Source organism: Andrographis paniculata, unplaced genomic scaffold (assembly GCF_009805555.1).
Source record: "Andrographis paniculata isolate CXL003 unplaced genomic scaffold, ASM980555v1 Contig54END, whole genome shotgun sequence".
In the NCBI taxonomy this organism is placed as follows: Eukaryota; Viridiplantae; Streptophyta; class Magnoliopsida; order Lamiales; family Acanthaceae; genus Andrographis; species Andrographis paniculata.
This window is the reverse complement of record NW_026137589.1, coordinates 4,591,788-4,617,576: the sequence shown is the minus strand read 5'-3', so window position 1 is coordinate 4,617,576 and position 25,789 is coordinate 4,591,788. Positions and strand designations below refer to the sequence as shown.

The following is a 25,789-nucleotide window of genomic DNA, read 5'->3' as shown; positions in this document are numbered from 1 at the left end:
AAACTGGTGGTAATAACGGCGGATTTCATTGTGCCCCTAATTTAGAATTCAGAATGATGGTCGATTTTTCTAACGTTGATGGGCTGAAGGGGAAAAGCCCAAAACCCTAATTTTGGGTTTTGATTTTAATATGTTTTGCATCATACGGTATTGATTTTTCAAAGGTTTGCTATGGCGGAGGCGAAATCGGACGGAAGTCCAGCTGAAATTGTCGTGCGGCAGCCGGCGAGGCCGCCGCCGAAGCGGTTCGTGAAGAACCAAATTCCGGATTCGATCCTAAACGACGCCGCCTTGAACGCCGCCATATCTCTGCTTCCGGCGAACTATAACTTCGAGATCCACAAGATCGTGTGGCGCGCCCGATCCACGAATGCGACGCGAGTCGCGCTTCAGTTCCCCGAGGGTTTGCTGATGTACTCTCTCGTCATCTCCGACATACTCACTACCTTCGCCGGCGTTACTCACTGCTTCGTCCTCGGCGACGTCACCTACGGCGCGTGCTGCGTCGACGACCTCTCTGCGCGTGCGCTCGATGCTCATCTTCTCGTGCACTTCGGCCATAGCTGCCTCGTTCCGATTGATTCCACCACGATCCCCGTGCTCTACATCTTCGTCGAAATTGCAATCAACGCGCGGAAGCTACTTGAGGAGTTGAAATACAATTTCAATCCGGACGAGAGCAGTTTCATCATGGCGGGTACGATTCAGTTTTCCAACGCGATTCGTGCAGTGAAGGCGGAGCTGGAGAAATTAGGGTTTAGGGTTTTGATTCCTCAGGCAAAGCCATTGTCAGCAGGGGAAGTTCTTGGGTGCACTGCTCCGAGCGTGAAATTACAGGGTAATAATGGAAAAAATGATGTGATTATCTTTGTGGCAGATGGTAGGTTTCATCTGGAGGCATTTATGATAGCTAATCCTACGATTAAGGCCTTCAGATATGATCCATATTTGGGGAAATTGTTCCTGGAAGAGTATGATCATGATGGAATGAAGGAGGATAGGAAGAGGGCAATAGAGAGGGCAGTCGGGGCGAAAAGTTGGGGGATCGTATTGGGTACTTTAGGAAGGCAAGGAAATCCGAGGGTGTTGGAGAGATTGGAGAGGAAGATGAGGGACAAAGCTTTGGATTACATGGTGGTTTTGGTATCGGAATTGTCACCGCAAAAAATTGAGCTTTTTGGTGATGCAGTGGATGCTTGGATTCAGATTGCTTGCCCTAGATTGTCGATTGATTGGGGGGATGCGTTTAAGAAACCGTTGTTAACGCCGTTCGAGGCAGAAATAGCGCTTGGGGATTTGAATGGATGGTGGGAGAGGAAGTTAAGGTGTAATGGCAATTCTGATGAAGAATGTTGCGGAAATGAGAATGTGGGGGAAGGTGTGGATTATCCTATGGATTATTATGCACAGGATGGAGGAGATTGGAATTCTTGTTACTCGAAGAAGAATGTTCGTGTTCGGGGAAAAACCAGTCAGTGTTGCAATAATGGCTGCGAAAAGTCTTGAATGTCTAGATGGCATGTGGCTAGAATACCGATATGGTTGCTTGTAGTGTTAATGCCACTCAAGTTTGATTATCAGTGAGTAGTACGATCAGCGATTAGTTATGGTGACTGAGGATTTATTCTTATTGCATCCCTTTGGGTTAGCATATTGCTTTCTTCGTGCTGTTTTTGTTTTACTGTTTGCAGAATACTTGTTGTATTTGTAACTATTAGGTCGGCATGTTCTGTGAAATACTCTCATGTGTTTTTTTTTTGTCTGAATTACGATAAAACCTGACCATTGCCAATAGATTGCATGACTTTGCTGCTGTGGAACTGTGGATAACTTTGATTTGAAAGCATTGCCTGAAATCAAGATCCTCTGTTTATGAATTTTGGCGAATAATGTGTATAATAGGTAACAAGAACAATATATGATTTTGCATTCTAGGAATGCTGTTATTGAAGGTCGAATCTACATGTATGAACTTTTTGGATGTTGGGTATTGATTTTCAAGTCTTAGACCTACTTCACCTGAAATTTCTTTTCGATAACAATCTTGTTCTGGTCTGTTGCATTGTAACATGGATTGTGCTCTTCATTCTGTTACTGTATAAGCCATTTTTCTGTTTGAACTTCTGAGTTTTTAATTGACCTGATATATTTCATCCATCTTTCCATGATGGGTTGAATTCTTTTCCCTTGTGTGCAGGAGAAAATGAGAATTGAAATGGTAGATGCTGTGAGTGTCCTCAAAATTACATTAACTGTAGCCAACAGAACGGCACTATCCTCGACTGCTACTGCACTAAACAGTGGACATATTAGCAGGCTGTCGTGATGGCGAATGAGCACTAATTGATGACTTAGCACACAGGCGTTCTCATTATCTCAGCTATGATTGCTTACACGGGCCAACAAACCTCCTTTTGTCTCCGGATCTTTTTCTCAGGAGAGATTTAGTGCAGGTAATGGTCCTACAACTACAATTCTTTTCCTGTGGAACATTCAGTCGTAGCATATATATTTTAGTTTGTTAAATTGTGAAGCTGATGGATTGTATTTCTGGAATATAGAGTTTAATGTCCTAATGGCTAATACAGGCATAGGAGATTTTGATGCTAATGAACCCAAGTATGTTCACTACAGTTAAGTTTGCTTGACATGCACTCTAGTTGGAAATCTTTGAGATAAATTTAGGAGTAAACCTATTTTACGCCTCATGGTGACTTATCGATCTTGTAATGCTACTTCCTACCCCTGAACAAAAAAAGACTCAGGCTTGAGCAAGGATAATTAAGTTATTTTGGTTGAGACAATGTTATGTATGATTTATGCATAGTAATTTTCTAGGGCTGAGTTGAGATCAATTTAATTTTGTCCTTCCGATTTGGATTGAGTTTTGAGTTTTGAGTTTATTTCAATAATGTTTGATAGATATTTTGTTAGGAAGTAATGTACTTGTCTCTGCCCAAGAAACTTATGTGGGTTTGAACATTTAGAAATAATGATATATTAATATAAAATTAGTTTAAGTAAAAGTAAAGTATGGTATCATGTGAAATTTATTAAAAATTGATAAAAAAAAAGTAGCGGAATAAGTAGAAAAGTAATGAAAAATTTTAAAGTAAGAGTAATAAAATTATGGACGGATAAAATTGTTTATTATAACTGAATTATGCATAAATTTAATGGACAACAAAAAATCAATAGTGACATAAGTTTTGTGGATAGAGGGTGCTTCGCGGTCGTAGAGTCAAAATAGTAAACAACTTTATCCAAACCTTAAAGGAACATACCCTTAGTTTTTAAGCTCAACTTCAACTTCTTCATACTTGGTTGATTTCAAGCTTCAACATTTGGATTATTGTTTAAACACATGCACCTATCTCTTGCAGCATAGCTAGCGGGCATAGAAAGGTTAGGGATGGAGGAGGGGTAGGTGAATAATAAATTTTTATCCATTAATTGATTTCTTAGGAAAACCAATGAAATTGAAGCAAGATTTTTGAAGGACTAATTAGTTAGATATTCTTCTTCCCTCTAGATTTGCATTATGTGATTAGAAATTACAATGGCCCCACACTTAGAATGCAGAATATGAATCAGATTCCACTCTAAAAAAACTTGTGATTTTAAACAAATCCTGGTGGCAAATTACTTGTGGCTTCCAAGAAATTCTGGTGGGAGCCTAGTGCTTAAATAAATAAAACTAGTCACACCCGTTTTTGGGATCTAACTTGTCTTTAAATGAATATTCTAATGGCTCCACTGAGATTTCTTCCCTAGGAGGAAGAAGACAACTGCATAGCCTTTTTTTCTGACCTTTGAGGACCTGAACAAATACCTGAGATGACATAATCATCCAAAAGGAACCTAGTGACATTTCTCTATGACCTCACATCACATATTCTTGGGGGACATTATAAATTGCATTTCTCTATCCTTTAGTTTTAGTTGGATTCCACATCAAAGTTAGGTATTGTGTAGTGATGATCAAAGTTTCACCACATTTGGGACACCATCACCCTAAGTTGCACACATCCATTCTATTCACCAAGTGTTTTATAGATACACGATTTTTTTTTTAAATATTATTTTTAAAATACAACATATAATATACAATATGTATACACCTAACAATTAAAGTTAGCAAAAACATACTAAACATCATTCTCTGTAATACTTTCACAATTTCTTATACTTAACAACACAAACATTTAAAATTATAAATACTAAACAAACACGCTGTATCATTCTTGAAACAGAAAACCATATTTTTGTTTTGCATGGCAATGAAAATGGATTATGACATCAGAGAAGTGGAGGCCCCAAGCACTTTATTTCATGTTTGTTTTTTTAATGGGACTGTACTGATATTTTGTTGCTATGATAAAATGGGGTGTGCCCTTTCAGTGATCTGAACACATAAAGATGATCTTACATCAGCTTCAAGAAATAATTCTTTTTGATGCAATGTGTTTATTTCATTCTGTACATTAGAACAGTTTGTGTGATGGAATTCCCTGTTGCCTATGTTTATGCTAAAAGTAGCTTTCCTTACTCAGATTGCATTATTTGACATAGTATGGATTGTAATGATGCAATTTTTGTGGAAATTTCAGTTTGAGATTTATTTCTTGGTTTCTTTCTTTTCCCTAAGCTACAAATCATTATCTAGTTTGAATTTTTATTGCTTTTAAGGAACATACCTCTTTGTTTTGTATAATTTGGCTTATAGAGAATTCCGGGTAGAGGTAGAATTGCTTATCATATGGGACGGGGAGAATAAATCAAGACCTATGTAGATTAGAAAATACGATAAAGACTATGAAGATGATTAGGTCGCGACAACGATGTTTGATGTGCAAAACTTAGATATTGTTTTGTATTTTCGAACAATAACAATATTAGTATATTACGGCTCTTTTTATAAGAAGTCGTGAAAATTGCATACTCAAATCAATGAAAAAGAACATATCCAAAGCTTTTCACTTACGCTTCTATTCAAATGAGTTTTTAGTATTGCTCTACATTGAAATGTGATTGAATTTTTATTAAATGTAGTTATTTATTTCTCATTGATTCATTCATGTACATTTTATGTGATTTGATCTTTTGTTTCTTTTATAGTATTATTGATTGATAGCCTTTAATTATTATGCATAATATTTATTCACAAATTATTTCCTTGCAAGTACCCATGCTTTTAATAGTCTCTCCGTCCCACGAGTAAATATCCATTTATTTTTTTTCATGTAATTTTAGAAATATTACTATTATATTGGAATATAGTAGAAATAAAGTAGAAATGACTAAAATAATCCTGTGTGATATAAAGGTAATGATATTTGTGTAATATATTGTAAGTTGTAAGGGTATTTGTAATGTTAGTAGATAGTACAATTACTTAAAAAAAATAAAAAAATGAATACTTTATTATAAGACGGACTAAAATGAAAAAATTGATACTTTGTTACGGGACGGAGGGAGTATAAGTTTTATATGATTTATTATATTTTTATACACATGTTCTACTATGTATGTACCTATTTTATAGAATCAATGAAAAATAACCTACCTTTTATATTTAAAATATATATATTTACTTAATCTATTATTATATCAAATTTAAATGATTTCATAAATAAAATTTATTAATCTTTTATTGTCTATATGTCTAGGAGATCTCTGTCGCCAACCACAATATCTTTTCTCTTTGTTTATTTTCCTATATACTTAATAAATTAACTTTTTAGTAGTTATTGGTAATTATTATCGTAATTAATGTTACACAACTAATATAAATAAATATATTGAGTAAAATAATTAGTTATTACATTATAATAATTAAGAAAAAAAAAAGTTGGGTTGAAGTGAAATATACCTAATTTGGTCTCGAAAATTCGTTGAAGTCAACATTTAAAACAGAAATATGAATACTTTGTAGCTTAACGAAATGAGTATGTATTTGCTTTGTGGAGATTAATTTGAAGTTTTCGATGAAAATATAAATTAAACTTTTATATTTTAATATATATTTGTAGAATTTATTATATCGATTTCAAATTAATTGACAAATAAAATTAATTAAACCTTAATTGTGTTATATTATTTCAAGTCATCTATATACAAATAAAATTAATTAAACCTTAATTGTGTTATATTATTTCAAGTCATCTATATACATATACATGAGTTTGTTTACCTAATCAATTTTTCATCAATACCATTTTTAATATTTACATATATATTATATTCTCCAGTAAAAAATCGAAATTCAATAAAAATATTATTTTTTTATATGAACAACCTCACTTATCATTCCTTACATAAACTACTCCAAACTAAGATAAGTGTGGATTCATCAATAATAATATTTTTATTTTTTTTAATAAAATTAAAAAATTGTAATTATTTATAATAAAAGTAACAATAAAAACTTCAACTACCTATGATATGTTTTTATGGATTTATTTGATTTTAGTCCTTAATTAAAATTAAAATTATTATTATTATTATTATGTTTGTACGTTGTTAATAAAAATACAATATTATTATTTTTCTATAAAATATCATATCAAAAATAATTTTTAAATTAAAATCAAATAAATTCTATATATTTATAAATTTCATATTAATATATATATATATTATAGCTAATTAATTGATTGATAAGATATCAAAGCATGCACTAAACCAGTGAGTGATTGGTGGTCACATTAATACATACAGATTGGTTGTTTTATTTCTTCATTTAATTTAATTTAATTTAATAGTGTCCAAAACAACCAGCCAGCACAAATGAAAATAAAACCACTGTTATAATATAATTAATTTAATTTCTTAAAAAATCAGAAAGAAGTTTTAGATTGGAGAATTCATCAGACCATAGATACTATAATATATTCGTTTCTCCACTTTAATTTATGCATGCCCTCCTCCCAATTTATTGCAATATTTATTTATTTATTTATAATTAATAATTAATAAATAAATTCAATATATATATATATATATATAAACCTTTGAGGATGTCTACTCAAGTACATCTGTAATGATGGATTCACACGTACATTTATTTAATTTACTTATTTATATATACACACATATTGATCATATATGGATCAATATCTATCTACTGTATATAAGATTGAACAATCATTTATCCTTCACCTATAAACCATTAAATAAATTTATCATCATTTGATTATAATTATTATTTAAATAGTAAATTGAATGTGATAATATGTAAGAGTATATAGTAGTATGTTTTAAAATAAAGCTAAAAATTGCATAGAAAATAATTCTATTATATTTTTTTTAAAAAAAAATCAAAGTAACAATCACTAGTAAAAAAAATCCGTGTAACACATTCTTGTGCATGGCCATCTAGGCAGGCCAGGTCCCGCATCCCCGACAAGAACCAGAATAAATCTCCACCGCCCATTCTCACCACCGACGTTGGAGATCCCTCCACCGACGGGAACTCCCGGGACCTTCCAAGAAATATGCATAGGCATGCATATTGATTTTTAAACCCTATTATTATTATTATTATTATTATTATTATTATTATTTATTATTTGAATTTTCGCCTCGTCAAGTATATTTTTTTACGAAATGACCCTTTGTCGTCTCCAAAGATCACCCCACTAAAATCTCCATTACAAAAACCCTAACATCTGTCCAAATTTATCCCAAAAATAAATTTCCATGCAACTCCGATCTCGACAAAGTTAATTTCATTTAGAAATAAATATTTTCAATTTTTATGTATCTTAGAGATATTTGTAATAATAATAATAATCGGCATTACTAATTATAATGGCGTTAGCGTTTGCCCCCGCCGGCGATTCCCGAGCACGCGCCATGTGGCGGCGGAGCCTGGAGGCTGCATTCCGGACGGCGACGGCGTGCGCGGTGGTGGCGGCGGCGACACTCTTCGGCCCGGCGTGGGTCCGCCGCCGGGTGGGTTTTCCGGCGTTTTCGTACGTGACGGTGATTCTGGTGGTGACTGACGCGACGGCCGGCGACGCCGTGCGCGGCTGCTGGCTGGCGGCGCGCGCCACCGTGCAGGGGGTGTTGCCGGCCATACTTGTGCTGTGGCTGATCGGGCCGGCGCGGCTGAACAACACCACCACGGCGGCGGTGGCGGCGGCGAACGCGTTCGTGGTGGCGTGGCCGGAAAATGAGCACGTGATCGCGAAACGGGTGGCCTTGGGGCAGATTGTGCTTGTGTATGTTATAGGGTTCATTAATGGCGGCGCCACCGACCCCGTTATGCACCCCCTCAGCCTCGCCGCCAGCACCGCCCTCGGCGCCGCCGCCTGCGTCGTTGCCACGGTGGTGCCGTACCCTACCACCGCCACTTCTGAGGTTAATAATCATAACCCACTTTCACATATACATATATATAATTTTATATCCATTTTGTGTATATATATAAATGTTTCTAAATTAAGGGTTTAATGATCATATGCCAATTTGTGGATAAAAATATGTCGAATCATAGTATAGTATAAATATGTTAAATAACTAAGGATATATTTATATATGTTTGAATGTTTTTTTCAGTAAAAATTAGATAAAAAAAAATAATGTAATTAATGTGACAGAAATAAACTTTGTCTAGAAAATAGGGCTATGTTTACATGAAAAAATATATATATATACAGTAACATTTTAAAAATATTTATTTTCCCTCACAATATATAAGCAAATACTCAATTTTACTTCTAAAACTAGTAAAATTTTCCAAAAACCATATTTAAACATAGCCAACATTTTGTGTAATATTTTTTTTTTTAAAACTGCAATTTAAATGAATATAGAGAATAATAATTATTATGTAATATTTTGATTTTTTTTAGGTGTTTTGTTGTACTTTTTAGGTAATATTTTTGAAAAAATTGATGAATCATTAAACTTGCATGCAAATGAAACCCCATATCTCTACCTTTATTTATTTATTTATTTTTTCTTATATGTGTATTTATAATTTATTGAATTTTGTGACACTTCATTGCAGGTTAGAGAAAACTGTGAAAGGTATATTGAGAATGCATGTGAAAGAGTAACACTGTATGTGAAGGCATTTTCAGCAGAAGACAACACATCAGCAAAAGGATTCATCTCTCAGGCTCACTCACTAAACTCCTCTGCAAATAAACTTCTCCAAGCTATCAAATCCAACCAAGTATGGAAATGCATATATATATATATATATATATATATACAAAAAGAGTCGATATTGATAAAAATATTGTATACTTTTTTGTGCAGGAAAGCATGGAGTGGGAAAGAATCCCAATCAAATTCCTGAAAAGATCTCACAGCACAAATCCAGGAGCTGCCATGGAAGCTCTTGAGACAATCCTCCGAGGAATGGAAAATGCCCTCAAAAATTGCTCAAATTTCCCTGTCGGGATCATGAATTCTGACCTGAAAAACGATCTAATCTCTCTCCAAAACAAAATTCTGAATAAATTAAAATCCATGGCAGTGAAGAACACAAAATTTGTCCCAACTAATTCTGACGAAACCAACAAGTTCCCCAAAACGCTTCAATCTTCAACCTTCAAAGACCTGCCATCGCTGTTCTTCATCTCCTGCCTGAATCTCCTCTGCACCGAGCCATCCAACGTCGTTTCTACCACGAAAAACGGATCGAAAAATGAGTCCTTTTCATGGATGAATCTGAATTTCATGATCAACAAGAAGAGACTAATGCCTGCCCTGAAATGCTCACTTTCGATCGGATTCGCCATTCTGTTCGGATTGATTTACAGCAAGCCCGACGGATACTGGTCGGGTCTGCCGGTGGCCATAAGCCTGGCTCCGGCGAGGGAGGCAACGTTCAAAGTCGCAAACATCAAGGCGCAAGGGACGGTTCTCGGGACCGTGTACGGCGTGCTAGCCTGCTTCGTCTTCAAAAACTATGTCCGAATAAGGTTTGTTTCTCTGCTCCCCTGGTTCATCCTCTGCAGTTTTTTGAGGCAGAGCAGGATGTACGGACAGGCCGGCGGAGTTTCGGCGGCGATCGGCGCAGTTCTGATTCTCGGCCGGAAGAACTTCGGCGAGCCGAGCGATTTCGCAATAGCAAGGATTGTCGAGACCTTCATAGGCTTGTCTTGTGCAATAATGGTGGATGTGTTGTTGCAGCCGACAAGAGCTGCTGTTTTGGCTAAAGTCGAGCTGTCGGAATGTCTCAACGCGATGCATGACGCCGTCGCGTCGATCAGCCTCGACGCCGCGTCGTCGGAGATGGGTTTGAAGGTGGAGAAGGTGAAGTCTAAGGTCTGTGGATTTGGGAAGTTGATTGAAGAAGCTGAAGCTGAGCCTAATTTCTGGTTCTTGCCATTCAATGGTGTTTGTTATAAAAAGCTGAGAGCTTCATTGTCAACAATGGCGGATTTCTTGAATTTCTTGAGGGATTTTGTCAGATTGATGGATCAAGAACTGAAGAAAATGGAGATTAAAGATTGGAAAGAGGGTATGGAGAAATTACAAAATGATGTTGATCAGTTCAAGGAAGGAATCTGTTCCAGGCTGAAGCTTTTCCAGGAGGTTAGTTTGGTAAATTCACTTGAAAACCTGGAAAAAGAGTGGGAGAAGAGTGATGATCTTGAGAAGGGGAAATCTGGGAAGATGGAGGCAATCCAACGGCTGGGAATGGGGGATCTCGACGGCGGCGTCGACGTGGTGATTCAAAGCGTCGATTCTTGTTACCTTTTGAGCTTGAGTGCGACGCTTTATTGCATCGAAGGATTAGGGAAGGAGGAGAAGGAGATAGAGACAGGAATTCAAGAACTTGTGCAGTGGGAGAATCCGTCAAGACAAGTGAATTTAAACGATGTTTTGTGTAAAATTCATGTCTTGAAGAACTCTGCAAATGCCTGAAATCTGAATGAAAGATTGTACATTTTCGACATGTTCATATAACAAGGAAAGATCACAGTATATTATCAAAGCATATGTGGTTTTTGAGTTTTTCTTACAGGCCTACAGAACTATATGTATATATATATATAAATATATATGGAGGAGAATCCGGCGACAGGCCCCAGACGAGCTTGATTACATCTCCGATGTATTACATTCTTCGAGTAGTTTAAGGATGCTGTGCTCGGGGGCGCTGGCTGATGGGAGGATGACACGATTGGAGGGGGGCCGGGGTGGTTTTCTTACAAGATTCTCGGACTCTGCCGGAGTTTGCTGCTCCGGCAGCGCCGGAGAATCTGCAGTCTTTCTTTGTACGCCGGAGGAGACTCTCTCCTTCCATATTCTTCCATCCTGAAGAGGAATCATGAACGCAGATTCTAGGATCAATGTCAGACCAATTACAACCTCAGATTCTTGATTTCAAGACACCAATTTAATTGAACAATTCCGTTAACATGATACAAATACAACAAGACGGCGTCTGCAGATTCATAGCTAGGAAATACGATAATGTTAGGGACAACATATAATTTATATTAAAATAGTTTCATCATACTGGACATGCTAGCAGTTCATTTCAACGCATATAATTATAAACAAATAACCCTGTTATAAACAGTACCCTGCTATTTTTAACAAAGATTTGTACGATTTTTGTATTTTATCAGCGCGTAACTTTGCCCGTACAGCACATAAGCACAATTATATCAAAACATAAATAGCAGACAAACAAATGGTACAAAAAAACAACCTTAGTGAAGAGTAAAAACAGATGCTTTCATTTAAGTGCAAAATTAGTTTAATCGAATCTTACATTGAGGATTGAAGGCTCCGGCAACGGACACTGGATGGGCTGGTCATTGTCGAGCGGCTCGACCGGGCGTTCGACCGGTTTAAACTCGACCGCAATTTCTATACCATGAGTGGCTGCAGATGAATTACCTGAAACCACAGAACCGCCGGCCGCTGCCGCCTCCGACACAGCCGGCAATCCATCCCTTTCATCCTGCCGTCAAATTCACGTTACAAACTTCAATCTAACGAACAATAAATTCTTGACAAAGAACAGATTCAAAGAACAATAAAGTCAAATCAAAACCCCCAAAACACCAGAAGAAGATACAAAACACTCTAATCGAAGAGAGGTTACTCACAAGGGCACTTTGAGTTCGACGATGGCTGCCTCTGACACTAAATCTGGAGAAAATCCCAACCATAGTTTCAGGGAAAGATTTGATTTTTACAACCTCAAACCCACACAAAAAACACGCTTCAGATTCTCACTCTATTTATAGAGAGAGAGAGAGAGAGGGACTGTGGAAGCCGATAAGTCTGAAACTCGTTGGGTTGTAGTTTGGTTTCGTCGATTAAAATACCAAACTTGGGTTCAACTGAATGCGAAAAATCAAATACTAAAAATTCGTAGGGGCGGCGTTAGATTATGATATTTGCTTAAAAATGTCTTCTTTGGGCAAAAAGGATTTTAAAACAAGATGGGACTTGGAGACTGAGGTGCCATGTGCTGTGTTTCTGTGCAAGAAGACTTTTTTTATTTTATTTTTTATTTAAAAAAAATTATTTTTAAGGTCTGGGTTGTTAACTTGTAATTGGTATGATCATTATTATTGATTTGTTTGGTCAGAATTTGGTATTTTGTTTATGAACGTTTGGTTTGCTTTGAGATTAAAGTGATGATTCTGAATTCGTGGGTAAGGAAGGAATAATCTGCGGTTGTTATACAATTTGCGAAGCTTTTAGGGTTTGGATGAACTGGGGGAAGAGATAGAGGGGCGGAGTGCAAATAATGAGCGGCGAATGGGACTATAAAAGGGCGTTCGAGTCCCGGGGTGTGGCGGAATTGCCGTTTTGAGCGACTGTACGGTACGTCAATGGAGAGCGAGGGTTTCGACGTGGAGGAGTGGGACGCTGACTTCCTGGACCAGCTCGTGCAGGCGGAGGAACTAGCGTTGTCAACTCAGGCTTCTCTCCAGCAGCAGTATCCATGTGTGCCGCCGGAACCGCCGCGGCCGCCGGTGTGTGACGTCAGCTATTCGCCTCCTCGAGAGCTCTCTCAGCGAGTCCCGGAAGTCCCCTGTGCGGGGGGAGGTATTGATTCTTTTGATGCTTTTGCGCCTCGCGAGACCAACTCTGCCAAGCAGCAGGAGATTGATAGGCTCAAGGTACATAATTTGGTTTTTATTGGATAGTTAGAATGATGGTTCTGTGGAATTGGGCTAACATTTTTCCTGTTTTGCTTTTGTTTGTTGTCATCGCAGAAGGAGCTCGATCGCGTTTCTAAGCAGCTCAATGATCTGGTACGTAGCTCAATGTGTTTCCCTTCCCTGGGAATGCAGACTAGCAATTGATACCATTACTAGCTCAATGTGTTTACCACTACTAGCAATGGATACCTATTTATGGAAATGGCAAATAAATTTCGCTTGAAACTAGGAAGCACTATTGGTAGTTGGATTCATTATGCTGTAGCTCATTCTAACTAGAAATCTGGTTGAAGTTAGTTTTTAGCACATAACCTGATGAACCATTTTAGCACTCTCTTTTGTTTGCAACAATTTCAACCTCTGAATATGTACTTTTCATCCAACAACGGCTGCATTTTGTATCAGAAAAATTCTGAATTTAAACTTTTCCCTGATTGAGGTGAGGAGCTTTTTGACTTCAGGAGCAGGAATGCTCAGAAGTTAAACGGGCAAGGGATGAAAAGGAGGAGCAGCTAAAAGTTATACATTCACGGATCGAAGCTGAAGCGAAAGATGCTGAGTTTCATCACACAGAAAGCACATCGACGTAATGAAACTGCTTAACTATCCATTCATGCATATCAAACAGATTTATTTTGCGTAAATATATACATTTTGTCCTTACATCTTTCCAACTAGTTTTTGTAGTATCTTTTTGTTCTTGAGCTTGTTTGAATGTCTGCTATATCCTAGTCCTGCAGAATTAAATAGCAGAAGTCATCATGAAACTTTAATACTTTCTCATCTCATGCAGTTAGTTATACATTTCAACTCTTGAGAAAATATTTATGCAAACACAACTCCAGTAATAGAATAGCATATCAGTGTATACTAGAGGAGGGAAACTCAATATAATTTGCATCCTGGAGCTGCAAATACTGTACATTACATATCTAACAGCGCATGCTTGATATGGATTTAGGCAATGTTAATGATCTTCCCTGACTTCTTCAATGGCCTGATTTCTTTTGTCTGTGTGTGTGTGCGCTTCAATGGTTACAGGGACCGCTTGATGGCTCCTGGGAGTTCTGCAGCGTGCCAGAATGCTAATTTATCAAACAATCAAGGACAAAATGTAGGTGAGCTCACTATCAAAGTGTTATAGGATGAAGCTATGTCTTCTTCTGTAACTACCCAGCCATGTGCTTTATCCCTTTGCTCTCTCTTTTATAATGATACAATAGGCCATGATGCAGTGGGGATACATTCCGATAAAGCCACTGAAGAGAGCAGCTCAACTGGGCAAAATGGCTATTGTGTATCTGAAAAGTTGATCAATCTGTGGAACTCACACGACCGAGAACTGGGAAAAGTATTGGTTACAAAGTTGTTTGCAACTTGCGAAGCAGATTTTCAAGTGCTGTTTGGATACTTAAACTCTCCTCCAAATAATTCTGACATGGTGCTGGCAATTAAACAATCTCCTGCTCAATCCATAGAAGCTGCAAAAGTATCACATTTATACTCTGTATTGTCCTTGGTATGGCTCTGAATACCTTTGCATGATTTCATATTGTGCCTAAGAACAGTTCACAATATGAGCTACAATATAGCTCTTTATTTTGGTTGCAATAAATCCTTCTTACTCCATAAATTTCTTTTGATCAACTCTTTTGAAAAAAAAAAAAAAAATTTACTTTGATTCAGCTTCATCACGAGCATTTTTCATCAAATAATTATTGATTAAATATGAATTATTTCCAGAGTAGAATTATTCTGTTACCTTCTATATTGCAACTAATCATTCTGTCAGTTCATACTAAAGCCTTTGTCAGTGGATATTACCTGACGCAATTGTTTGGCTATATGTATTGCAATCTATCGAGCTTGGTCTATACACATGGTTGTAATTTACTGTTTTGGTTGCAGATAAGTAATGGTGCCTCAAGATTGGAGAATTTGTTAGAAGCTTTAGTAGATCTTTGCAATCTGCAGAATGTGAGTCTCAAGTCTCTGCCTAATTAAACCATGCCTTGTTGACTTATTGTGATCATATAAGTTAGTTTTTATTTAGATATTTTGTTTTCTTTTTTAGATGTTATTTTTATATTCTTCTACCTAAACCCTCAGTAAGTTGTTTATCTGGAGTATATCAATTAAGCAGTGGTAGTATAAGTTAGTGGAAAAACAATACTCCATATAACAGTATCTTGCTATGTATGTAGACCTGAAATGACCTTTCTTCTCTATATATTTTTCTAAAGCAACTAAGCTCTATTGCAGGTGGTTATCATTCAAAGATCTCTCTGTGTCCTGCGGACGACTTTGAGCAATTTCTTCACTATGAAAAAAGAGTTTGGTCAAAGGTATAAACTCATTTTTCCAATATCCTACCTTAGTATTAATAATTTTTTAATATCATAATTGGGGCTACTAATGTTGTTTATTAATTTGATTTGGATATTTTATTATTGTTATTCGATACAACATTCTATTAAGCTTTAAACTTCGTGATTAAAGTTGTTCCTTTCTTTGGGTTTCAAGTTTGTTTTTCTTCTTTCTACATCCTTGGAGGAGGAAAAACAAAATTAATGAATTTGTAGTTCAGCTGCAATCTAGTTAGGAGCTTTAACTTGAAATTTTTAGTGTGCTATACCAGGGAAAATGTTTTGTTTGAAGAATCTTCCGCTGGAGACACTGTAGTCGATGTGAATGGATGTGGAAATTTGGAAAACAAAAACCAATATATCAAAAATCTAGCACAAATATTTAAGAAGGGCCAGATTCCTGATGGAGTGAATTTCTTGAACAATGAAAATCCTGGCCGTGGTTTGTTTGATCATAGTTTCAGCACATCTATGTCTGTCACTTTTTGGGTTTCTTTAGTTGAGCGCATGTGTCAAATTGCTGTTAGCAACAATAAAGAACAAATACGGCATGAGGTGCTTTTGATCGTGAATTTGATTTTGATGAGACAGAATGGCTATATGGAAAGAGACAAGTAAGTGCATTTTTTTTTTTTTTCATTGTAGCTTTTCTTTCTGTTAGTATTATCGTGTTCTAAATGGCAGCTTTGACACAGGTTTGCTAGGGAATTAGTATTTCAAAGTTTATCCCAATTATTGAGGAGAGAAGCTGGAGTTTCTGTGCAAATCCAAGCTGTTCATGCAGTTCATCTGCTATGCAACTGTGAGTTTGTCTGTGTTCCTGAAAAGCAAATTGTGATCCAACCCATTACATTTGCTCGGTATTTTCTTTAGTTGGTTTTAAATAAGAATCATTGATTGTGATGCAGAATGCCCTTTTGGGGGCAGATTTGGGGTGTGGAACTTGTTATAGCTTAATATTTTGAGAAACTATAGGGTGAGTGGGTTTAGTAAATGAAACGGAATAAAAAATAAATAATATTTTATTTTAAAAACTAAACATTTTTGTAGCTGGATTACTGTGTGATTGCAGACTTGCAGTGTTAACTTCTTTCTAGCAATTGCGCTTCTATATCTATTTCCTGATTATTAGATACTTCAGGTGGAGGTTGAAAATTTTAATCGGTGATTGTTTCTCGCTGTATTCTGCAAAGGTCCTAAAGTTATAGCTATGCTTTCCTCTGGTTCTAAAGAAGATAGAGATCTTTCAAGCTCCAAGGATATCGATGAGAATAATTATTCTACTTTCCAAGAATTGAACAATATCTTAACTGGCTTCGCTGACTGCTTGGCTTGCTATGGAAGTTCAACTGCAGAGGTAATCCTGATTTTCGACATAGCTGAAAACTAGTGGTAGTGCAATCTGTACTCTGTTAACTTCTTTTCCTATCACCTGGACTCACTTGATTTAGTTTATCCTAATTTTATATCCTCGCTCAACTTTCAGGAGATGGTGCTACGAAGAAATGCCATTATTTTTCTAGCTTTTTTAGGATCGTCCGGAAGATCTGGATTTGAAATTTTGCTACATTTTCAGCTCCCAAAGGGCACACATTTCCTTCAAATCATTTTGCAAAGCTTAACATCAGATTTGGATCTCCAGGCATCAAAGCCTACGCCAAGACCAGTCCTCCATGAACAGTAAGTTCACGATGCATGATCCAGTTCAAAATTCATAAGTTAAAAAATTACTTCAGACTATACATTTCAATTTTGTGTATATACTTATCCATCTTCTAATTTACCATTTCCACTCCATTCTCTGTTTGCAGGTGGCTGCTCATTCGGGAGGCGCTTATTTTTCTGAACCGGCTCGTATCACATCCTCAGTACTCCGTCCCAGTCTTACAAGCATTAACAAACACAAGAGAAATGGCGAGCATGACCGTGGACATAGCCCACAGATTGACCCAAAAAAGCAAGATATCCTGGCAGGACGAAATCACAAGAAAGCAAACTAGGGAATACGAGCTCGTGGACTTGGCTTGGGTCTTCAAGAAGAGAGTTTTTGCATTCTTGGGAGACAACATATCATGATCAAACCGAGTCCATCGAGCATCATTCCACAGCCAATCAACCACCCATCCTGTATGTATTTAGCCGCCATTTACCCCCGGTAAGTTTCGCCTTCTCTACACTCCTTTAGTCCTTTCTCTCCCTCCCTCACCTCTCACTTTATCCTTGTGGTTTCTGCCATAGGTAAACATGCCAAAAAGCTTTGAGATCCTTCCCTCAGGAGGCTGTTTTCTATGTAGATTTCCAGGTTGATTAATTCCTGCAGCTATTTTTGGACTACAATTGGCCACAATCATGTGTAAGTCCATTTTGGCAATTTTGCTGCATCTTGTATTGAGGGTCAAGCACATACAAGCTTTGAGTATGTGTTGAATTTATTTAAAAATTGTTCTTTCTACCCATTTTGATCTTAATAAAATAGATTTAACTGGGTCGGGTTATTTTATTTTATTTTTATTAATATTGAATTGGTGGTAATTTATTTGTTTTGAGGAATCTGCTGTCTAATGAGAACGTTATAACCTATGGTTAATACATTTAATTATGAATTAAATTAATCACTTTAGGTAAGGTCTGCCAAACTGGCGAAAGACAAATGTAGGGCCTGTTTGTTTATAAATTTATAAAATTATTTATTAAAAGACTAGAAAAAAAGAGGACGAAGCAGCAATGGTCTCCACGTCATTCCTTGTCTACGTGGCGCATTATGAATAGACGCTGAAGTGGGCAATCCATGAGGTTTTCCACACCGAATCGTAACCCACCGCCAGAGAAGGGCCATATCGTAATTTTATGGAGTTTGGAGGGCAAATGCGGAAATTGGATGTTCTTATTTCGTAATAAAACGGCAAATAAAGCAATACACCCAGACTGTCAGTGCTGTTTCGAACTCTCCCTATATCTCTATTTTCTCTCTCTATCGTGTTTATTATTCGTACGCTGTTACCTATATACATATATATATATATATAACCGCCGCATTAACCTCCTTGGTAACGAGGTTTTTGCTTGAGGAGAATCTGGTTGCAATGAGTCGCGGCAACGATCGTAATCCGTTCGAGGAGGAGCCTGAAGTCAATCCATTTTCGGTACTGGATACTGTATTTTTTTGAAATATTTTTGTTAGATCTGCCTATTTTTAGACCATTTGTGGTGGCTTGTTGTTGGTGTATATCTATGGTTGATTCCTCTCGGTTTTTGTGGTGAATTAGTGATTATTTGATTCAGATCCGAAGCTTGTGGCTATATATATATATGTATGTATGTATATATTTAACTGAGCTGGATTTACGGGTGAATTGAGGTGCGGATACGGATTCGGAAATTTAGGATTGAGAAGCGACGCGGAAGGATAATTTCCTAGTAGTAGAAGGGAAAATAAATTTGGAATTCTAAATAATGTGCATATGATGGGAATTGTTGATAGCATTACGGTTGTTTGCCACGAGCAGCTCCAACTTTGCGGAGGAGCATTTCTAGGAGTGATACGGAGAGCGTGTAGTATGAAATATATATATATATTGTCCTCGTATCTTAGTTTGTCTGTTGTTGTAGTTGTGATTTTTGTTAAAATTAATGGTTAATCAGACTGGTGAAATTTTATATCGGAAAATTGAAGGATGCATTAGGTTTGAGATTTTTGTAGGTTTCTACTTAAACTAATTTATGTTCTACTAAAAGATTCTCTCTCCTATTCAATGGAGGGCCGCCCGGTTGTGATTATCGGCTTGATGCAATACCCAGTAACTCAGTTAGCTGCGTTGGCTATTGTCAATTCAATGCAGCATAAATTGTGCTAGTTTATAAACTGCCCTAGCTCATCTCACTGTCTGGTCCACTCAATTTCAAGTTGAGCTTATAAGAAGCAAGGTTAGATGGCATGAAGTTTAAGACATGCCTGAGTGCTGATAATTATCACAAGTTGAGTGACTAGATTGTTAGCTTGAAAGCTGCCTACACCCATGACCCATCTACTTTTGAACGAAGTAATCATATGCAATGCATGGCATTTGGTGAAATTTTTGACTTGTTGATTTAGTGATCTGGCACAGCTTGTAGCTCCTTAAAATCCAATACATTTTAAAGAGTTCAATCAGCACACAATATTTACCTGTATTGATGGAAGTGCTAAATTTCATTAGGTTCGAATAACTAATTTTTGTTTTGTTGTGCTTTTGAATGTTGATTGATGCTATTGGCCATCTTCTACTTATTTTTATTGTCTGATTTCCCAATGTTGGGGGATTATTGCAGAATGGTGCTGGGTCGAAGTCACGCATTCCTAAAGTGGTTTCTAATACATTCGGCTTTGGGCAGAAACATGATGCTAATATGGATATACCTTTAGACAACATGAATGTAATGAGTCCACTAGTGCTATTGTACGAGCTTCTGCTGTACCAACAGGAAAGTCTTCAATTCTGAATTGTTCATGTTATTTAAACTTCACAGGATCCCAAGAAAAAGGAGAAAGAACTAGCTTCCTGGGAAGCAGACTTAAACAGGAGAGAAAGGGTCAGTTTTTTTGTTAGGGTTCAGTTGCTACAGATATATTCCTGTGAAGATGCCAAAATCTTTGTGATAATAATTTATTGTAACCATACAACTCAACCAAATAGTTCAAATATGTTATGTGTAATTGTGTACATTTTAGTATGTTACGTAATTATCTTGGCTTCAAGTTCTATACATGAGTAATTTTGGCTTGTGCAGGAGATTAAACGGAGAGAAGATACTGTTGCTGGTGGTAAGACAGTTTCATGGCTAGGAATGTTGTTTGCAGTTCCCTTGTTTTTATTTTTCTCTGCTTCTAATTTACCTAATGATTCTTCAATTCAGCTAATATTCCCGTCGACAATAGAAATTGGCCTCCATTTTTCCCGATCATCCATCATGATATAGCAAATGAAATACCTGTTCATGCTCAAAGGTTGCAGTATCTTGCGTTTGCAAGTTGGTTAGGTGCGTATCAATTAAGTGTGCATCTTTTTGAAGCTTCTCAAACAAATTATCTTCCTTGTTTTGAGAGTGAATTAGTCAATTGTTGCTATGCTTATTCAGTGGCAGCCATGCTGTGGAAAAATTGTACTTTTTGGTCTAACTTTTATTCCTGAGTCATGGTTTTGATTAATACAATAGTTATTATCAATCTTAGCTGAGTGTTCCTGTACAGGTATTGTACTTTGCCTTGTGTTCAATGTTGTTGCAATCACTGTTTGCTGGATAAAAGGCGGTGGTAAGTTTTTTTTTCTTTCATTCTTGTACCTGTAGGTTATGATGCATTTCAATGGACATGCTAGTGTTTTGAAACAAAAATACTGATTACTATTTGTAGGAGTCAAGATCTTCTTCCTTGCAATTATATATGCCCTAATGGGGTGCCCACTCTCATATGTGCTATGGTACAGGCCACTGTATCGTGCGATGAGGTATATCTATCATCCTTGTTGCCTATTTTGGCCACTCTAAATTCTGGAAATAATTGTTATATTCTGCTTCTGATTTTAATCAACAGGACTGATAGTGCCTTGAGGTTTGGCTGGTTTTTCTTGCTCTATATGGTAGGCTTAATACTCGACAATTATTGGTGATTTAACTGGTTTTTGGGAGTTGATTTATTTTGACTTATTTGATATCTTGCAGCTCCATATTGGATTTTGTATTTTTGCCGCTATTGCACCACCAATTGTCTTCCATGGAAAATCATTCACGTAAGGGTTTCTACACAAATAATTCTGCTTCTACTTTTAAATTACGATATCCTACCAAAATGTACCTTGAGGAAGTAATTATATACCGTAGTGTACTACTAAAATAGTGGGTGCGGACTATACTTTAGGTATGTGGTGTCTTAGATTATATGAACTAACATATTTCTTTCCTCTTCTGATATCAGTGGAATCCTTGCGGCTATTGATGTCTTCTCTGACAGTGTTTTGGTTGGAGTGAGTCCTCTCTCTTATTATCTGCGCTGCTTTTTAATATTGTTCAAGTACATGATTGTGATGCCTTGTTTTAATGCAGATCTTTTACCTCATCGGTTTTGGTTTGTTCTGCTTGGAGTCACTTCTAAGCTTATGGGTACTACAGGTTAGACGACCGATAATTGCAATTCTACAATACTTTCTGCTACATTTGCTCTATGGGAAATCATTTACACCATACAGTTTCAATTCTGTAAAATAGTCCCGTAACATATATAAAGCTATTCCCGTTTAAGTAGTTCGGTAAAGTTATCTTCTCACCATTGAAGCAACTCTAAAAGATCGACGCCTGCCTGATGTTACTTATCCTCATCTACCGTAAAATTTTTAACTCTTGCGACTAATATATATCGATATTACTTGCTTACATATACCCCTCCTTTTGCAGAAAGTATATACATTTTTCAGGGGAAACAAATGAGATTTGGAAGTGGATGTAGAAGTCGGACGAGGCAGCCGTTTTCCTTGAAAGTAAAGTATATATAGATTTGTGACTATCTATCTCTTCATCATATTCCTATTTGTTTATGTCCATTTTGAGAAGAGCTTTTTGAGATTCAGATTCAGATTCAGATTCAGATATTGTTACATGCTCTTGTTTGGATTGACATACTTACATAATTACTCATGTTTTCTATATGCCTATTTTATGGCCCACATTTTTCTTGCACCTACTGCTAAATGAATTTTTAATACATAAATCATCATTCATATTCATAAATACAGCTTAGGTAGTTTCTATTTTACAATAAATAGACACACACACACACATCCCAAAGTTCAGTTATCATCTGACATTCCTCTCTAACAAACTAAAGCACATACGTGATCACTTCCATGCAATAAAACTAGCCAATACACTGTCGAAAGATCTCAAATTTACACAAAAGTAAAATTATAGATACAAACATGTTGTTGCATATATATATATACATATGCATGTATGTGGTGTGGTGTGGTGTGGTGTGTGTTAGAAAGATCCTTACTCTCACCTCATCCTCTCACACTTACTATCCACACGCCACGTGTCACCCAAATATCATATCCATTTCCCTCCTCCATGCCTTCTCTTATCTCATCTCTAACTACACTTCCTTCCCCCTCTCCTCTTTTTCACTTCAAACAAACAAACAAAAATATCAATGGCCAAAATTCATTTTTCCTCAACAAAAATAAAATAAAATCATATCATCCTCTTAGAGAAATGACAAATCCCCATGAAGTCCTCGCTTCCCTCCTCTCCCACCTCAAAATCCCCTCCAAATTTGTCCGAAACCAGGGGTAGGGGTAGTCACAGAATCTCCCACCCCACCCCCACATATACATACACACTTGTATCTCTATTACCACCTTCCTCTTCCTCTTCCTCTCACCACAACTCTATACAGATAGATAGGGAGAGGAAATTCAACAAGTGGCTCCCCAAAGCTGAAGCTAATTAGCAATGGCGGTTTCCACCATGTACACAGTCCAATCCCTCAACTCCTCCTGCTCAATCCCATCAAAACCCCACCTCGGATTCACCCAAAAACACCTCCTCCTCTTCACCACCCCCAAAAAATCCACCCCCAAAAGGCCCCCCTCTGACACCTCCACCTCCACCACCATCTCCTGCTCAGCCGATCACAAGACCGTCGTCATTGGCCTCGCCGCCGACTCCGGCTGCGGCAAGAGCACCTTCATGCGCCGCCTCACCAGCGTCTTCGGCGGCGCCGCCGAGCCCCCCAAGGGCGGCAACCCCGATTCCAACACCCTCATAAGTGACACCACCACTGTCATCTGCTTAGATGATTATCACTCCCTCGACAGAACTGGTAGAAAGGAGAAAGGTGTGACTGCTCTTGATCCCAGGGCCAACAATTTCGATCTCATGTATGAACAGGTTAAAGCCATCAAAGAAGGGATTCCTGTCGAAAAACCTATTTATAATCATGTCACTGGTTTGCTTGACCCTCCTGAGCTCATTAAACCCCCCAAGATTTTTGTCATTGAAGGTCTTCATCCAATGTAAGACCCAATTTTCTGTGCCTTAATTCTTTGAATTTGTAGGATCATCTTTTAGTTTATTTTTGATTAATTGGTATGGGAGTGTGTAATGTCTTTTAAAGTCTAAATATTGAAAATATCTTGCTTGGTCGTCTCTTAAATTCGATGAATTGGTTTTAGGGTATCTGTTTTTATTTTGATTTTATGTAAATTATGTTACATGTAAGAGATTGGAGTTATCTTTTAATTTGTATGGTGAGGAATGAAGATTGTTCGAAACCTTATCTTTTGATGTAAACTCTGGCCACACAATCCCTTATCCCTGTCGATTAATTTTGGTTGTATTATGATATGAAAAGTATTTCATTAAACAGTGTTGTGAATTTAGTTTCTTGAATTTGATCAATCTGTAGATATTATTTACATTTTGAAGTTGCTTCTTGATCTTCTTTTGTGAAAAATAAAAAATGGTTTCTTGATGGCTTAGGACAATCTTTTTCGTGTCGTTGCAAGGTACGATGCTCGGGTTAGAGATCTATTGGATTTCAGTATATATCTAGACATCAGCAACGAAGTTAAGTTCGCGTGGAAAATACAGGTTAGTTAGCTCCTCGACTTTATTGTTACTCCTAAGTCTACGGCCTATAATTAATTTAATGACTCTCTCATCTAAAAATTTAAGCTAATAAAAAATAGTTCATTAATTATATACTGCATTTGTCCTCCTCTAAATGTCATATTTATATTTTGTAGTTATTCTACTTAACATTAAAAATATTCTTAAATTTTTATAATTTTTTTTTTTTTAAATGTCCTTCTATCAAGTATATGATTGAGGTAGAATTATATATGACTGTTGTTATTATGCTGATTATAATTTGGATGGTCTAATGCAGAGGGATATGGCCGAAAGAGGGCATAGCCTCGAAAGCATTAAGGCGAGCATTGAAGCCCGGAAACCAGATTTCGACGCTTACATTGGTCGCAATTCTCCTCATAATTTAGAAATACATTAGCCGCGGATCATTTCTCGTGTTCTTTATATATGTTCTTATAAACTTTATCGTTGTTCTTGTTGCAGATCCTCAGAAGCAATACGCTGACGCCGTGATAGAGGTGCTCCCGACTCAGCTCATCCCGGACGACGAGGGGAAGGTTTTGAGAGTGAGGCTTATAATGAAAGAAGGCGTAAAGTACTTCAACCCGGTGTACCTCTTCGACGAAGGCTCAACGATCTCGTGGATCCCTTGCGGGAGAAAGCTAACGTGCTCGTATCCTGGCATCAAATTCACCTACGGCCCCGACACCTACTTCGGCCACGAGGTTAACCAAAACCTTAAAACGAACTTGTTAAATAATATGATCATTTCACCTAAAGATTTAAAACATATCATGAAGTCAACCAACATGTTCGTTCACGTGCAAAATTAATTTTTGTCACATACAAATCTTGCACGTAAACAAAATAACGAATAGAAAACAGTGGAACTTGAATACGGAGACATCCCACTTCTGATGTCAGGTTAAATGACTGTTTTACCTAAAAATTTTAAATTTTCAGGTGAAATAGAAAACAGTGGAACTCGAATACGGAGACATCCTACTTCTGATATCATGTTAAATGATCGTTTTATCTAAAAACTTTAAATTTTTAAGTGAAATAGTCATTTACCAGAATTTATGATCAAAGCTTACATATTTTGATGTTAGTGAGAAAAATGTATGAACTTGTTTCTTCTTGTACTCGTAGGTATCGGTGTTGGAAATGGACGGGCAATTCGACCGGCTAGACGAGCTGATATATGTTGAGAGCCATCTTAGCAACATTTCGACCAAATTTTACGGCGAAGTCACGCAACAAATGCTGAAGCACGCCGATTTCCCTGGCAGCAACAACGGGACGGGCCTGTTCCAAACCATCGTCGGGTTGAAGATTCGGGACCTCTATGAGCAGATCATCTCCAACAAGGTTTCGGCGCCGTTGGAAGCTTCCAAGGCCTGAGAATCGCAACTTCCGGTCGCCGGAGCAGCGGCGGAAATGTATGAATGCACGTATGTATGAATGTATGTATGAATGTATTTATTGTTTTTAAAAGAAAAGACTTTCCAGTTATAGAGAAACATGAGCAGAGGTAACATTCAATCTTGAAATAATGAGGGAAAATATTGGTAGAGATATAAATGTTGTAGGTATAAAATGGGAATAGGAACTTTAGGAAAGTCAACAAAAATAGAAATTAGTTTGCAA

At 37.0% G+C, this 25,789-nt stretch overlaps 6 protein-coding genes across 8 annotated transcripts; 5 read left to right on the top strand and 1 right to left on the bottom strand.

The window, feature by feature from the left end:
- Positions 1 to 46: 46 nt before the first annotated feature.
- LOC127255643 (uncharacterized) lies at positions 47 to 2,891 on the top strand. Of its 2 annotated transcripts, none has more exons than XM_051281290.1 (2): positions 47 to 1,580; positions 2,198 to 2,891. In XM_051281290.1, the coding sequence occupies exon 1, from the start codon at positions 172 to 174 to the stop codon at positions 1,504 to 1,506; it is 1,335 nt and encodes a 444-aa protein (XP_051137247.1). In that variant the 5' UTR covers positions 47 to 171; the 3' UTR covers positions 1,507 to 1,580; positions 2,198 to 2,891. The 2 variants fall into 2 exon arrangements, with proteins under 2 accessions (XP_051137247.1, XP_051137248.1); XM_051281291.1 differs by having other exon boundaries at positions 47 to 1,644.
- LOC127255491 (uncharacterized) lies at positions 2,387 to 10,967 on the top strand (the record flags this gene model as incomplete). The annotated part of the gene is made up of 5 exons (XM_051281021.1): positions 2,387 to 2,453; positions 7,823 to 8,364; positions 9,017 to 9,184; positions 9,271 to 9,469; positions 9,572 to 10,967. Coding segments are annotated over 5 exons (2,292 nt in total), but the record flags the coding sequence as incomplete, so codon positions are not given.
- On the bottom strand, positions 10,927 to 12,367 carry LOC127255647 (uncharacterized). The gene is made up of 3 exons (XM_051281296.1): positions 12,084 to 12,367; positions 11,744 to 11,935; positions 10,927 to 11,280 (listed from the first exon to the last, which is right to left on the bottom strand). The coding sequence occupies exons 1-3, from the start codon at positions 12,144 to 12,146 to the stop codon at positions 11,065 to 11,067; spliced, it is 471 nt and encodes a 156-aa protein (XP_051137253.1). The 5' UTR covers positions 12,147 to 12,367; the 3' UTR covers positions 10,927 to 11,064.
- Positions 12,368 to 12,632: 265 nt separating this feature from the next.
- On the top strand, positions 12,633 to 17,671 carry LOC127255639 (protein SENSITIVE TO UV 2). Of its 2 annotated transcripts, none has more exons than XM_051281287.1 (12): positions 12,633 to 13,109; positions 13,206 to 13,244; positions 13,613 to 13,737; positions 14,193 to 14,269; positions 14,387 to 14,670; positions 15,060 to 15,128; positions 15,414 to 15,496; positions 15,790 to 16,131; positions 16,213 to 16,319; positions 16,711 to 16,874; positions 17,004 to 17,197; positions 17,329 to 17,671. In XM_051281287.1, exons 1-12 carry the CDS (start codon positions 12,819 to 12,821, stop codon positions 17,591 to 17,593), a joined length of 2,040 nt encoding a protein of 679 aa, XP_051137244.1. In that variant the 5' UTR covers positions 12,633 to 12,818; the 3' UTR covers positions 17,594 to 17,671. The 2 variants fall into 2 exon arrangements, with proteins under 2 accessions (XP_051137244.1, XP_051137243.1); XM_051281286.1 differs by having other exon boundaries at positions 14,375 to 14,670.
- Positions 17,672 to 18,436: 765 nt separating this feature from the next.
- Positions 18,437 to 22,212, top strand: LOC127255645 (secretory carrier-associated membrane protein 4). Its single transcript, XM_051281294.1, has 12 exons — positions 18,437 to 18,660; positions 19,826 to 19,930; positions 20,024 to 20,086; positions 20,285 to 20,318; positions 20,411 to 20,533; positions 20,745 to 20,807; positions 20,907 to 21,000; positions 21,087 to 21,132; positions 21,215 to 21,282; positions 21,468 to 21,516; positions 21,596 to 21,661; positions 21,944 to 22,212. Exons 1-12 carry the CDS (start codon positions 18,601 to 18,603, stop codon positions 21,974 to 21,976), a joined length of 804 nt encoding a protein of 267 aa, XP_051137251.1. The 5' UTR covers positions 18,437 to 18,600; the 3' UTR covers positions 21,977 to 22,212.
- Positions 22,213 to 22,781: 569 nt separating this feature from the next.
- Positions 22,782 to 25,662, top strand: LOC127255644 (phosphoribulokinase, chloroplastic). The gene is made up of 5 exons (XM_051281292.1): positions 22,782 to 23,562; positions 24,055 to 24,139; positions 24,438 to 24,522; positions 24,623 to 24,864; positions 25,292 to 25,662. Exons 1-5 carry the CDS (start codon positions 23,000 to 23,002, stop codon positions 25,541 to 25,543), a joined length of 1,227 nt encoding a protein of 408 aa, XP_051137249.1. The 5' UTR covers positions 22,782 to 22,999; the 3' UTR covers positions 25,544 to 25,662.
- The last annotated feature ends 127 nt before the right edge of the window (positions 25,663 to 25,789 follow it).